Source organism: Hyperoodon ampullatus (assembly GCF_949752795.1).
Source record: "Hyperoodon ampullatus genome assembly, chromosome: 11".
NCBI lineage: Eukaryota > Metazoa > Chordata > Mammalia > Artiodactyla > Ziphiidae > Hyperoodon > Hyperoodon ampullatus.
The window spans coordinates 88,251,879-88,265,464 of NC_136924.1; the positions used below are offsets into that span (position 1 = coordinate 88,251,879).

General features: G+C 36.8%; 1 protein-coding gene across 6 annotated transcripts in view; it reads right to left on the bottom strand.

Annotated features, from left to right (window-relative positions):
* The window catches only part of PIK3C2G (phosphatidylinositol-4-phosphate 3-kinase catalytic subunit type 2 gamma), a gene marked incomplete at both ends in the record, with an annotated part of 352,092 nt that overhangs the window by 120,222 nt on the left and 218,284 nt on the right, over positions 1–13,586 (bottom strand). For all 6 annotated transcript variants that reach the window (XM_079715212.1, XM_079715210.1, XM_079715209.1 and 3 more), the window contains 2 exons: positions 4,538–4,647; positions 12,659–12,815. In XM_079715212.1, the coding sequence (XP_079571338.1) occupies positions 4,538–4,647; positions 12,659–12,815 (267 nt within the window). The remainder of the gene's footprint in view (positions 1–4,537; positions 4,648–12,658; positions 12,816–13,586) is intronic.

Sequence of the window (13,586 nt, forward strand, 5' to 3'; positions counted from 1 at the left end):
TCCTCAATGGTGAAAAACTGAAACCATTTCCACTAAGATCAGGAACAAGACAAGGCTGCCCACTCTCACCACTCTTATTCAACATAGTTTTGGAAGTTTTAGCCACAGCAATCAGAGAAGAAAAGGAAATAAAAGGAATCCAAATTGGAAAAGAAGAAGTAAAGCTGTTATTGTTTGCAGATGACATGATACTATACATAGAGAATCCTAAAGATGCTACCGAAAAACTACTAGAGCTAATCAATGAATTTGGTAAAGTAGCAGGATACAAAATTAACGTACAGAAATCTCTGGCATTCCTGTACACTAATGATGAAAAATCTGAAAATGAAATCAAGAAAACACTCCCATTTACCATTGCAACAAAAAGAATAAAATATCTGGGAATAAACCTACCTAAGGAGACAAAAGACCTGTATGCAGAAAATTATAAGACACTGATGAAAGAAATTAAAGATGATACAAATAGATGGAGAGATATACCATGCTCCTGGATTGGAAGAATCAATATAGTGAAAATGACTCTACTACCCAAAGCAATCTACAGATTCAATGCAATCCCTATCAAACTACCACTGGCATTTTTCACAGAAGTAGAACAAAAAATTTCAAAATTTGTTTGGAAAAACAAAAGACCCCGAATAGCCAAAGCAATCTTGAGAACGAAAAACGGAGCTGGAGGAATCAGGCTCCCTGACTTCAGACTATACTACAAAGCTACAGTAATTAAGACAGTATGGTACTGGCATAAAAACAGAAAGATAGATCAGTGGATCAGGATAGAAAGCCCAGAGATAAACCCACGCACATATGGCCAACTTATCTTTGATAAAGGAGGCAGGAATGTACAGTGGAGAAAGGATAGCCTCTTCAATAAGTGGTGCTGGGACAACTGGACAGGGACATGTAAAAGTTTGAGACTAGATCATTCCCTAACACCATACACAAAAATAAGCTCAAAATGGATTAAAGACCTAAATGTAAGGCCAGACACTATGAAACTCTTAGAGGAAAACATAGGCAGAACACTCTATGACATAAATCACAGCAAGATCCTTTTGGACCCACCTCCTAGAGAAATGGAACTAAAAACAAAGATAAACAAATGGGACCTAATGAAACTTCAAAGCTTTTGCACAGCAAAGGAAACCATAAACAAGACCAAAAGACAACCCTCAGAATGGGAGAAAATATTTGCAAATGAAGCAACTGACAAAGGATTAATCTCCAAAATTTATAAACAGCTCATGCAGCTCAATAGCAAAAAAACAAACAACCCAATCCAAAAATGGGCAGAAGACTTAAATAGGCATTTCTCCAAAGAAGATATACAGACTGCCAACAAACACATGAAAGAATGCTCAACATCATTAATCATTAGAGAAATGCAAATCAAAACTACAATGAGATATCACCTCACACCAGTCAGAATGGCCATCATCAAGAAATCTAGAAACAATAAATGCTGGAGAGGGTGTGGAGAAAAGGGAACACTCTTGCACTGCTGGTGGGAATGTGAATTGGTACAGCCACTATGGAGAACAGTATGGAGGTTCCTTAAAAAACTAAAAATAGAACTACCATATGATCCAGCAATCCCACTACTAGGCATATACCCTGAGAAAACCATAATTCAAAAAGAGACGTGTACCAAAATGTTCATTGCAGCTCTATTCACAATAGCCCGGAGCTGGAAACAACTTAAGTGTCCATCAACGGATGAATGGATAAAGAAGATGTGGCACATATATACAATGGAATATTACTCAGCCATAAAAAGAAACGAAACTGAGCTATTTGTAATGAGGTGGATAGACCTAGAGTCTGTCATACAGAGTGAAGTAAGTCAGAAAGAGAAAGACAAATACCGTATGCTAACACATATATATGGAATTAAAAAAAAAAAATGTCATGAAGAACCTAGGGGTAAAACGGGAATAAAGACACAGACCTACTTGAGAATGGACTAGAGGATATGGGGAGGGGGAAGGGTAAGCTGTGACAAAGCGAAAGAGAGGCATGGACATATATACAGTACCAAACGTAAGGTAGATAGATAGTGGGAAGCAGCTGCAGAACACAGGGAGATCAGCTCGGTGCTTTGTGACCGCCTGGAAGGGTGGGATGGGGAGGGTGGGAGGGAGGGAGATGCATGAGGGAAGGGATGTGGGAACAGATATATATGTATGACTGATTCACTTTGTTATAAAGCAGAAACTAATAAAAAATTAAAAAAATTAAAAAAAAAATTAAAAAAAAAAACTTTTAAATATATTTTAAGGGACTAGAACTTGTTTCACATTCAGATACTTTTGGACTTTTGGAAGTAGGGAAGTGGGACTATGTCCCCTGCTTTACTTGGGACATACTGATATAACCAACAAGCGTATTTACATAGGTGATATACTAGACAGTATGTAATTCAGTAATAATGTGGAGGGATGGGACTCTGGCAGACAAATAAAGCCTATTTACCTTTTTCCTGTGGCTGTGGCCTGAAAGAGCTTTTTTTATCCAATATATAGTTTTTTCCTTTGTTTTAAATTGTAGGAGGGATAATTTGTGAACTGCAGCACTATAACTGCTTTGTTCGAGCAATGACATATCAAACACAGGTTGCAGCCCAATCACGTTTTCAACCTCCACCTTTCCTGGCCCTCTCTATGCTCCTCCCCTATCTCCCCACCCTGTCTCAATGACATGTCAATAATTGTGCCTGCCTTACTGCCGCCCACTATAAAGAAAGGCATCCCGGTCCGACCCTGATGGGATAGCCTGAGGGGACTATTTTTGGTACCATGTTAACCCACCCACCTGGGGTATAGTTAACTGGACAAGGGATGGCAGCTAGACTGAAAGGCTGATTCCTACTCATGAGATCCCCAGAGCTCTCTTGAACTCTGAAGGACCTTCCAGGCTCTGTGAGAGATGTCCTTCTTCTTTTCCTGAGGTAGGCTGTCAGCCCTGCCTTGGGATTTCTCATACAAGTCCCTTGTCCCCATTAGTTGAGGCAACTTGAGAGTCCCTCATCCTTGAAACCAAGGATCTGAAACACTTCTGCCAGTCTTCAAGCGAGAGTCTTTGGCCACAGACAGTTGTCAACTAATATTTGTAGTTTTCTAAGTGGATATAAACAAAAGCTTCTTTCAGAGGTAACTTTACTAGTAAAGGGCATTTTCAAGACTCAAAAAACCTACCAGACTCACTGAAAGAATTTCTAATGGTAGAATTTCAGAAACAAACCAGATAGCAGGAAGGAATATTTTTGGCAGGGGCTCTGCCTGGAGTTCCTTAATCATATATACTTTCCAATGGTAAATGTTGAAAAAACCCTAGAGCATGCGATCAAAGTCTTAGCTTTGGGCCCTAGTCCTAGCTCTGTTTCTTACTACTTCTTTTAATCGTGGGCAAGCCTCTTAATTCTTTGGATCTCGGTTTTCTAGTTTGCATATTTATTTTCAGAATAAATTAACTATAAGGGCTCTTCCAGCTCTAATATTCTGTGATTCTGTCATATTGCTTCTACTCAACCACAAGAGCAGCCTATACATTCAAGTTCATGAAACAGAGATTCCTTGCAAAAGTGAAATTCTCCAAGTGTTTAGGACATGCATCCCCATGAACTCCCCTGACTCCCTTGGAATGGAGAAAGATTCTGCACTATATATTCTGGAAAAAGGAGAGAAAAGTAATACCTGTGTGGGAACTGTAAGTACTGTTTTCTTCAAAAGGACAGAGCATATATCTATTAAAAAATACAATTTGTGTTTCCAAATTTCCAGTTGAAAATACTAGAAAAATTAAAAATTAGACTCAAATAAGTTTCAATATCAAGAAATTATAGGAAAGAGCACTGTATTTCTCTACTTAAAATATTTACTAGGATAATAGTTACAGCTAACATTTATTGAGCACCTAAAATTTGCTAGCAATTATGCTATCCATTCAAAAACTGAAGTTCAAAAGAATCTTATATTATAAAATGCACCACCCTTCTGACAATAATTTTGAGTCTAACCGACCATCACCGTGCTGTGTCCAGACTCTGAACTTGATGTACTCTAGTGTTGCCCCAGACTTGCTTAATAAAAACTGTATTAAAAATAGAAGATAGTCACCAAATATTCCAATATTTGTATCATTATAGAGATGAAATTAGTGAGAATTTCAGAAACAAAAGTGAAATTAGTGAGTCCGTATCTCATCATAAATCTCTTTTTTCCAAATTGTTTTTCTGGACATAGTTCAAGTAGAACAACCAATTTATTTATGTCAGCTCTTGCTCTTTTCAATGACCTCTTATTGAGTAATGTATTATATGAGGAGGCTGGTTAGCAAACAATAGGTTGCTACAGAAACACTGACTCAGGCCTTCTGCTAGACATTCACATTGCTCCTTTTCTATCCCCTGGGAAACAGACACAAACTTTTGTAGAAATGACAGCTTCATACCAATGACTGTTCACCCTAAAATCATCTCAAATGTGAAACATGTGTCTGTATTCATGCATACTCACACATTCACTGCTAATCTTACTTGGTAAAATGACTTGTCGCTTCCAGGTCTGTGTCTTGTGGACGAAGGTTATTATACACATATTTCAGGTCTTGGATTCCACTTAGCTCAGGCAATCCTGCATGTAGCATCTTAGAAACACAAGCAAACACACAAACAAAACAAGATAAATAAAACAGAAACAAAAAACCTCAGAATAAATGTAAATCAAATCTCCATCTTGTCTTCTTGTTGAAGAGACACACTCAGCATGGGAAAATAGAAATAATAAGAGCTCTAATGTCAGAATTTCTGGACCCATCATTTAAAATCTAAATGATCTTTAAAAAGTCTCTTAATCTGTTTGAACCTCTATTTTCACATTTTTAAAGTGGATATAAAAATATCAAAAAAAAGATATCCAACATGTTCTGGGAGAATCAAATGCTAATGACTAAGAAAGAGCTCTATACATATAAATTATAACACAAAAATTATATCACAATACCTATTTTCAAGAAGAAAAACTTAATGTCCTAAAACCTGTAAGTGAAGTGTCCAGGTCAAATGGTGTGTAAAGACAGAGAATAAAACTCGTCTTTCTGGTTCTTAATCTTAGGCTCCATTCCTTTGCTTTTTAATCTTATGTTCTTTCATGACTCTATGACTCATACTACAAGAACACAATTTTCCCTAGTTAAGCGGTGACTGAATTTACTAAAAGTTATTAAAACAATGAAACAATTAAAGATTAAATTGTACAAAGGCTCAGGTACTTTTTCTGCCAAACTTTGGAAAAATACTTCCCTTAAATTACAGTGTAGATTGAAGGGATAATATTCTCTTTACTTATAGGCAAACATCTTAGGAAAAAAATAGATCTTTCTGAGATAAATTTGAACTCTGAGAAAAAAAAGAATATCATCGGTGTATCTCATGACTAAAATAAGTTATTTCTTACTCTGGGAACAGAGGCACTTTTACAGCAGTGGGAAATTAAGAACAATGCTGTTGATCCTAAAAAGAATAGATAAACTGAGAATACAGCAATGGAGAATGGGTGAAGTTGTGATCGACTTGATGAAGTTCAAGTGAGAAAAATGGGTTTGAAACTGTTTTCCTTTCCTACTCTTCCCACCCAGACTGAGGGGATAGCATATATAGGTGGACAGAGGAGAGCAAGATACCTTCCATTTGTTTGCAGAAGAGATCCAGGATAGCTTTTTGGAACATTGGGTATGCTGTGGGTGAGCGACAAGAGATGGGGCTGAAAAGGCAAGTAGTGCAGGATGTTTTAGCAATCGGAAAGGTTTTGTACTTTGTCCCAATGGCAAGGAAAGTTCTTTTAGTGTTTTAAAATGAGCATTAAAAGAATGAATTGTGTTCAAGAAAGATCATCATGGTTATATGTGAAAAATAGATGAAAGTGCAGCCAAATAAGAGGCTGGACTAGTAGACTGTTTAGGAATGAAGAAAAGTTATTAGATTTTAAATATACGTAGGAAGTAGAATTGAGAAAACTGGGTGATTGGATATATTTGGAGGGCTGGGTGGGGTCTAAAGCATGAGTACAGATTTGGGAGTCATTAGCATGCAGATAGTAATTGAAACCATGGGAATGGATTAGGTAGTCTTGGGAAGTTGTCAGCTGTCTTTCCTCATGGATGTCTTTCCAATGGATGATATCAGATTCATGATATCTAAATTTGAGTAAATTTTCTTCTCCCATAAACTCTTCCTCCTTTTTCCTGTTTCACATTTCACTGCCATCATTGTCCAAATAACAAGAAATTCATATCTTCTTTGATTCTCTTTTTCTTGATTCCCAATGTCAATTACTTAATTCTATAAAAACCCTCTCAACAGTCTCATGTATTCATTCCCTTTTCCACTGCAATTATTGTCCTAGTTCAGCTCCTCATCTTCATTTGCTTAGATAACTTGAATAGCCCTTTTCTAGTTCTTCAATTGCTACTTCTCTAATTACATAATTTCTGAGTTATCTGTCTAAAATCCAAGCTAGATGATGGTACTCCCTTCATCAAAAACAAAGAAACTTCTAGGTTCTCAGGTGACTATATATAAAAGTCCAAAATGTTCATTCTGTTCTAAATACCTTTCTTAATCTACCTGTGATCTATCACTTCAATCACCGTCTACATAGGTCTCCATCTGTGCCACAGCCTGGGTGCACTTGATTCCCCCCATTTCCCACACATGTCATGCCCACACTCTTTAAGACTCCACAGACACTTATACTTTTCTTTCAGCCAGGATCCCTTTCCTCTCCTTCCTTGTCTATTGAAATTCTTTTTGAAGGCTCATTTCAAATACGTCTTCCTCCTTGAAAGCACCACAGATACTCTTGATAAGATTTTATAACTTGCTTTCTTTGTACAGTAATCCTATTTTGGTTACATGTCTTTCATAGTATTTATTTCTGCCTAGCTTTAACTTCGTTTTGTCATGTGTATGTTCATCACGTTAGATTTTAAGTTCTTTGAGAACATAAATTCGGGTTTTATTCCATGTTGAATTGCCTAAATTGTTAACACTGTGCTTTGTAAGTAGTTAAACTTAATGAATGTCTGTGAAATAATGATTGCATGAGTGAATGAATGAAAATATATCTGTCAGGCATTTAAAATCTATAGATAGCAAGTTCAACCCCAACTAATAAACTTAAAATCAAACATAGGGAGATACACTGCCAACAGCAACTAGAGTCTAGATTAGGTTTTATCTTATCAGTTCTGTACTTAGAGTTCTAGAGACATGTGTGTATTTATTGTGGCAGTTTCCCCCGTTATCACAATATGACTGTCCATTTACTATGAACAAGCTTCTTCCCTAGATATGAATTGCTTTCTAGTTTCTCTGGATATTCTGAATTCATACCTGCTCATTTAGGACTCTGTCAAACATTTCCTTGGGAAGTAGACCCTATACTTATCCCTTCCTACTCACACACACACACACAAACACTACACACCAGGTGCCAAGTGCAGATGGCTTCAAACCCAAGTTCTCTCCCTTTCATGTGGCTGATTAAAGGTAACAGGTGCTAACTTTGCCCTTGTTGATGTGCTTCATTCCTTAGAGAGGAGGCTTTGAGTGATGTGACTCTGCACATCAGAGCATGATGGCCTCATACCTGGGTCCACTTAGTCAGGTCTGTTCACTGACCCACAGAGCTGTGGTTCAAGTGCCTCCCTGGCTTAGATTACATGGGTTATAACTTTAATTGGGGCAGTAAGAAAGGGAAAGGGTGGCTAGTACAGATAATAAACAGATAAGTTCTTTTTTAAAGAATAGGAACATTATTTATTTATTTATTTTTTACTTCTGCTCTTCCCCTACTAAGTCCAAATCTATTTTGATAGTTATGCTTAGAGAAGCAGACACTCTTTGCCACCATGTAGAGAAGTTAGAAAGATTTCTGCTGGGAAATATCTGATATAAAAATGGGTGTGATAAACATTTTAAACTGGGTGAATGGTCCCTATGTTCTTTGGGAGCCTTCCATAATAATTGCTATTGGTTTTCTAATAAGAGAAAAGCTGATGAAATACAGGCTTTTATGTTAGTGAATTCAGCTAGCAACATTCTTTGTTCTCTACAGATGTTTTGGTTTTAAGCAAGATGGGAATTTCATGGATTATTTTCCCCAGGAGTAAACAAAAAGGACTATGAATATGTGGAAACATGCTGCTCTCAACCAAGGCTGAACAATTAACTCCATAGCAGACTCACCAAACACTTGTGGCTCATAATCCTTTGTTAGTGACCATTCATGGAAGGTAGAATTTATGACCCATATCAAGTATTTCTCAAGTTGTAACTAGGTTATGGCACAGTAGATTAACTTCTTTTTAAGTAAGTTAACACAAAAAGAGTTAGTTTGAGAGAGAATTGAGGGAAATATAGATTTCCCACATAGGTAGAAAATAATCTTTTGTAAATTTAAATTTGGTTTTTATTTTATAAGAAGCTCTACCAGAGAAGGTGTGGTCTTGAAACCTTTACTGATGCTTTGGTTATCTACAGAATCCCATAGGAAAAAAAGGTGAAGAGAAGAGAATCAAGAGGTAAATAACCAGAAAGAGAGATAATAACACACTGCTGTTTTACATATATTTATTCACTGGTCTAATTGGTCCACATTGTTGCTTATCTCTGTTTCAATTTCTGTAAAAGTTTAAATCTAAGATTATAAGATTAATCTGAATTAGTACCCTTCACTGACAAAATTTCATTAGCCTAAAAGTCATGCTTGAATAATTAAAACATAGGGAAATTTTTTGCAAATACTATATACCAGAAACCTTCATCATCTGATTTTAATATTGCTTTATAAGAAATTATTTCAATACTTGATTAAAATACCATATATCTACTTCTTTTAAATGAAATAACATCATACAAACTCTTTAATGACTATTTAATACATGATGACTCACATGCTAAAAGTTTTCTTTTTAGGTAGGTAGAAATATTTATTAAACAAAACATAAAAGCCCACCAATAGCTTTTAGAATCTTTTTTTTTCCAAAAAGCTGTCCTTTCACATTATTTTAACATGCTTACTTGTCATTCAGCATAATTTTACTGTCACCTGAGAAAGAGTATGAAACGATATTTGTGCTTTTCTGCTTCGAGTTTATTTTTGAAACGTCTGTCACTGGTTGAAGTTGTTGTTAGAATATGGTACTTACTCCTAGTATGCAGTTATTTATAGCATTTTAGACATTTAGAAACGCTGGATACCTCATTTGCCTGTGTACATGAATTTTACCTTCCTTATTAAATTAAAAATTTTAAGACCGACTGGGTCTCATACGTTAATGTATCCTCCACAGCTTCTGGCACATATTAAGTACTCAAGAGCTCATGGATTCATGAGTTAGACCCTGCTACAGCCCAAAAGGATATTAGAGTTGATAACTACCTGGATATTTGTTATGAAATGGAGTCAAGGTCATGGACTCAGTCTTTGTAGGCTTTTACCCTTGTTATGAATGCAGATTATGAACTATAAACCATCTCATAATTGCAATATGACCTAATAGAATTGGGAGATAGAATGAAATTCTACCAATATGAATCATTGGCTGTTACTGGAAAGCCAACTTGAAGACTCTGGAGATGGGCAGGACCTTATATATCCAGTTTACATGTGAAGTGACCAAAGTGTCTTTCTAAATGAAGGACTACATGTATATAGTATATTTAGAAATCCATATTTTTCAAGACAGAGAGGAAAGAAGTAAGGTGCATATGCTGTTTGAAAAATGAAACAAGGATCAAAATCAAATCTTCACTGCAACAAGGTCAACATTTATTTAGCATTACCCAATAAAACTTTTCTGCTATGATGGAAATGTTTTATATCTGTGCTGTCCAATATGGTACCATGAGCCAGATGTGGCTACTGAGCACTTGAAATGTGGCTAGTGAGAATTAGAAGCTGAATTTTAAATTTTATTCAATGTTAATTAACTTAAATTTAAATAACCAAGTGATTTGGGGATACTGTATGGACAGTGCTCTTATAGGTTAACAAGGATCTAGTATAATAAATTAATTGGATTCTACTATGTGACAGGTACTGTGCTAAGTGTTTATATTAATTATCTAATAGGGTTATTATGAAATGTAAATCAGTTAATACACATAAAGCACTTAGCATAATGCTCATGCAAAGTATTCACTATTAGGTCATTTATCAGTCCTACAAGGCAGATGCTATTACCTTCATTTAATAGATGAGGAAACATGAGTCCTACTGGAGTTAAGTAACATACCTGAGGAATGTAGCCAGTAAAATGCCAAGCTAGAATTCAAACCCTGGAAGGCCCGGCACCAAGTCTGTGCCCTTAACAGCATCTAGTAGAATTGTCATCTGAAGGCTCTAAACCAGTTATTTTTGATGACTGTATTGACTCCAAACACCATGCTGATTTACAAAAGATGTATTTCTCTCCTACAATTTGCTGCAATTACTAGTGTATGCATGTGCCCAGAGGAACCACCACATTTTTCTCCCAGAAGATATGTCTATCAGATCCTTCTCCTCTCACCCTGACTATCTGGTCTGTCCACTGGACAGTGGAATGAAACATTAAAAAGTCCCCTGTTGTATGGTCACCTTATCTTTGATAAAGGAGGCAAGAATATACAGTGGAGAAAAGACAGCCTCTTCAATAAGTGGTGCTGGGAAAACTGGACAGGTATATGTAAAAGTATGAAATTAGAACACTCCCTAACACTGTATAAAAAAATAAACTCAAAATGGATTAAAGACCTAAATGTAAGGCCAGACACTATCAAACTCTTAGAGGAGAACATAGGCAGAACACTCTATGACATAAATCACAGCAAGATCCCTTTTGACCCACCTCCTAGAGAAATGGAAATAAAAACAAAAATAAACAAATGGGACCTAATGAAACTTCAAAGCTTTTGCACAGCAAAGGAAACCATAAATAAGACCAAAAGACAACCCTCAGAATGGGAGAACATATTTGCAAATGAAGCAACTGACAAAGAATTAATCCCCAAAATTTACAAGCAGCTCACGCAGCTCAATATCAAAAAAACAAACAACCCAATCCAAAAATGGGCAGAAGACCTAAATAGACATTTCTCCAAAGAAGATATACAGATTGCCAACAAACACATGAAAGCATGCTCAACATCATTGATCATTAGAGAAACGCAAATCAAAACTACAATGAGATATCATCTCACACCAGTCAGAATGGCCATCATCAAAAACTCTAGAAACAATAAATGCTGGAGAGGGTGTGGAGAAAAGGGAACACTCTTGCACTGTTGGTGGGAATGTAAATTGATACAGCCACTATAGAGAACAGTATGGAGGTTCCTTAAAAAACTAAAAATAGAACTACCATACGACCCAGCAATCCCACTACTGGGCATATACCCTGAGAAAACCATAATTCAAAAAGAGTCATGTACCAAAATGTTCATTGCAGCTCTATTTACAATAGCCAGGACATGGAAGCAACCTAAGTGTCCATCAACAGATGAATGGATAAAGAGGATGTGGCACATATATACAATGGAATATTACTCAGCCATAAAAAGAAATGAAATTGAGTTATTTGTAGTGAGGTGGATGGACCTAGAGTCTGTCATACAGAGTGAAGTAAGTCAGAAAGAGAAAAACAAATACCGTATGCTAACACATATATATGGAATCTAAGAAAAAGAAAAAGGTCATGAAGAACCTAGGGGCAAGACGGAAATAAAGACACAGACCTACTAGAGAATGGACTTGAGGATATGGGGAGGGGGAAGGGTAAGCTGACAAAGTGAGAGAGTGGCATGGACATATATACACGACCAAACGTAAAATAGATAGCTAGTGGGAAGCAGCCACATAGCACAGGGAGATCAGCTCAGTGCTTCGTGACCACCTAGAGGGGTGGGATAGGGAGGGTGGGAGGGAGGGAGATGCAAGAGGGAAGAGATATGGGAACATATGTATATGTATAACTGATTCACTTTGTTATAAAGCAGAAACTAACACACCATTGTAAAGCAATTATACTCCAATAAAGATGTTAAAAAAAAAATTCCCCTGTTGGTCGACAGAGAGTACCCAGGACCATGACTCAGTAGACTCAATGTAGTAAATGTACCACCCTCGAGTCAAGTTGCTAGGAAGTCACCTTACATTTTTGGCTCTCAGTTTCTTAATCTGGAAATAAGCAAGTGATCAAAGGCAGAGATTGGGAGGGAAACCAGGAAAAATCCTTGCTTGTTCTACATCATTGGGTTGCCATAATGTGAAAATGAGATAGTATTTTAAAAATACTTTTGAAAAAATTCTAAAGCACAGTGCAATTGGTATAATATTCTAAATTACTGTCCTTGACCTTTAATCAAAATATACTGAGATAACCCCTGAATACATCAATATTATTGTGAAGAGAAAGGTTTGAGACAATAACTGAACAAATGTTATGAATTATTAAGAAATGTATTTATAAGCTGTTCCATAGTACTTTTAGTTTGTTCATTCTATTCTGTTTTGAATAGCTCTTTGGGGAACTCCAAGCCATTAGAAAAGATAGACTACTGAAAGAGAGCCATAAAGGAAGCTTATTATTTCTGTTATTTCCCCAAGGGACTTACCATTTCTAGCAGGTTTAAGAGCAGGCGGCTGTGTCTTCTGACAATATTATAAGCTCGACAGCAAAGCTCCACAAAATCTTGGAAATGCTGTGGGTTTTTCCCACCCTCTGTAATAAAGTACTCCATCTCTGAAGTAAAAATAAAAGAGGCTCTGTCCCTATAAAGCAAAAAAGAACACCAACCATAAGCAGGAAGAGAAATGGTTTGAAGGGTTATATTAGGCAGTGACAACAACTTATTTCCATTTGAAATTTTTTGTTATTTTCTCCCTAATGCATGAGCCTCATTCATTGTAGGACAGCTGGAGAAACTTACTAACTGTAGACTTTGAATAATGTAGCTGAACTGCAACAGAGAAGGAAGGGTAAGTTATTTTACAAAGTTGACCTATATTGGCTCAAATAGTTAATTCCAAGTTATATTTGATGTGAATATTATTCATTAAAATTAATTTAAGGCCAAATTAATAATTAAGGTGATTTTACAGAAAGTATATTTATTGCTAAATTTTTAAATGATAGAACAGATCATGTATTTAACCTCATGGTGCTTTTTTCTTTTTTTTTTTTTAAACCTTTCTTTTTCCCTTAGATGGTATGCTGACCCTTTAGGTAAAAAGTTTCAGGCAAAAGCTAAGATACAGTGGGCCAACATCAGTCCCGGGATCCCCCTTTTGGGCCCCACAGCCAACCACCACTGGGACCCTGTCCTGCCCACCAGTGGGTTGGCAGCCTCCTCTTGAGCCAGAGCTGGACAGCCAACGAGATGGGGACCAGCCCTGACTACCTGTGCACCCACAGTAGTCTGCCTCATCACAACAGAAGGGCCCACTCAGCCCACATAAAGGGCACCCCTAGAGCATACAGCTCTGCCGACCAGAGGGTAGTGTGCTGCTGGGCCCCATAGGACATCTCCTACATAAGGCCAT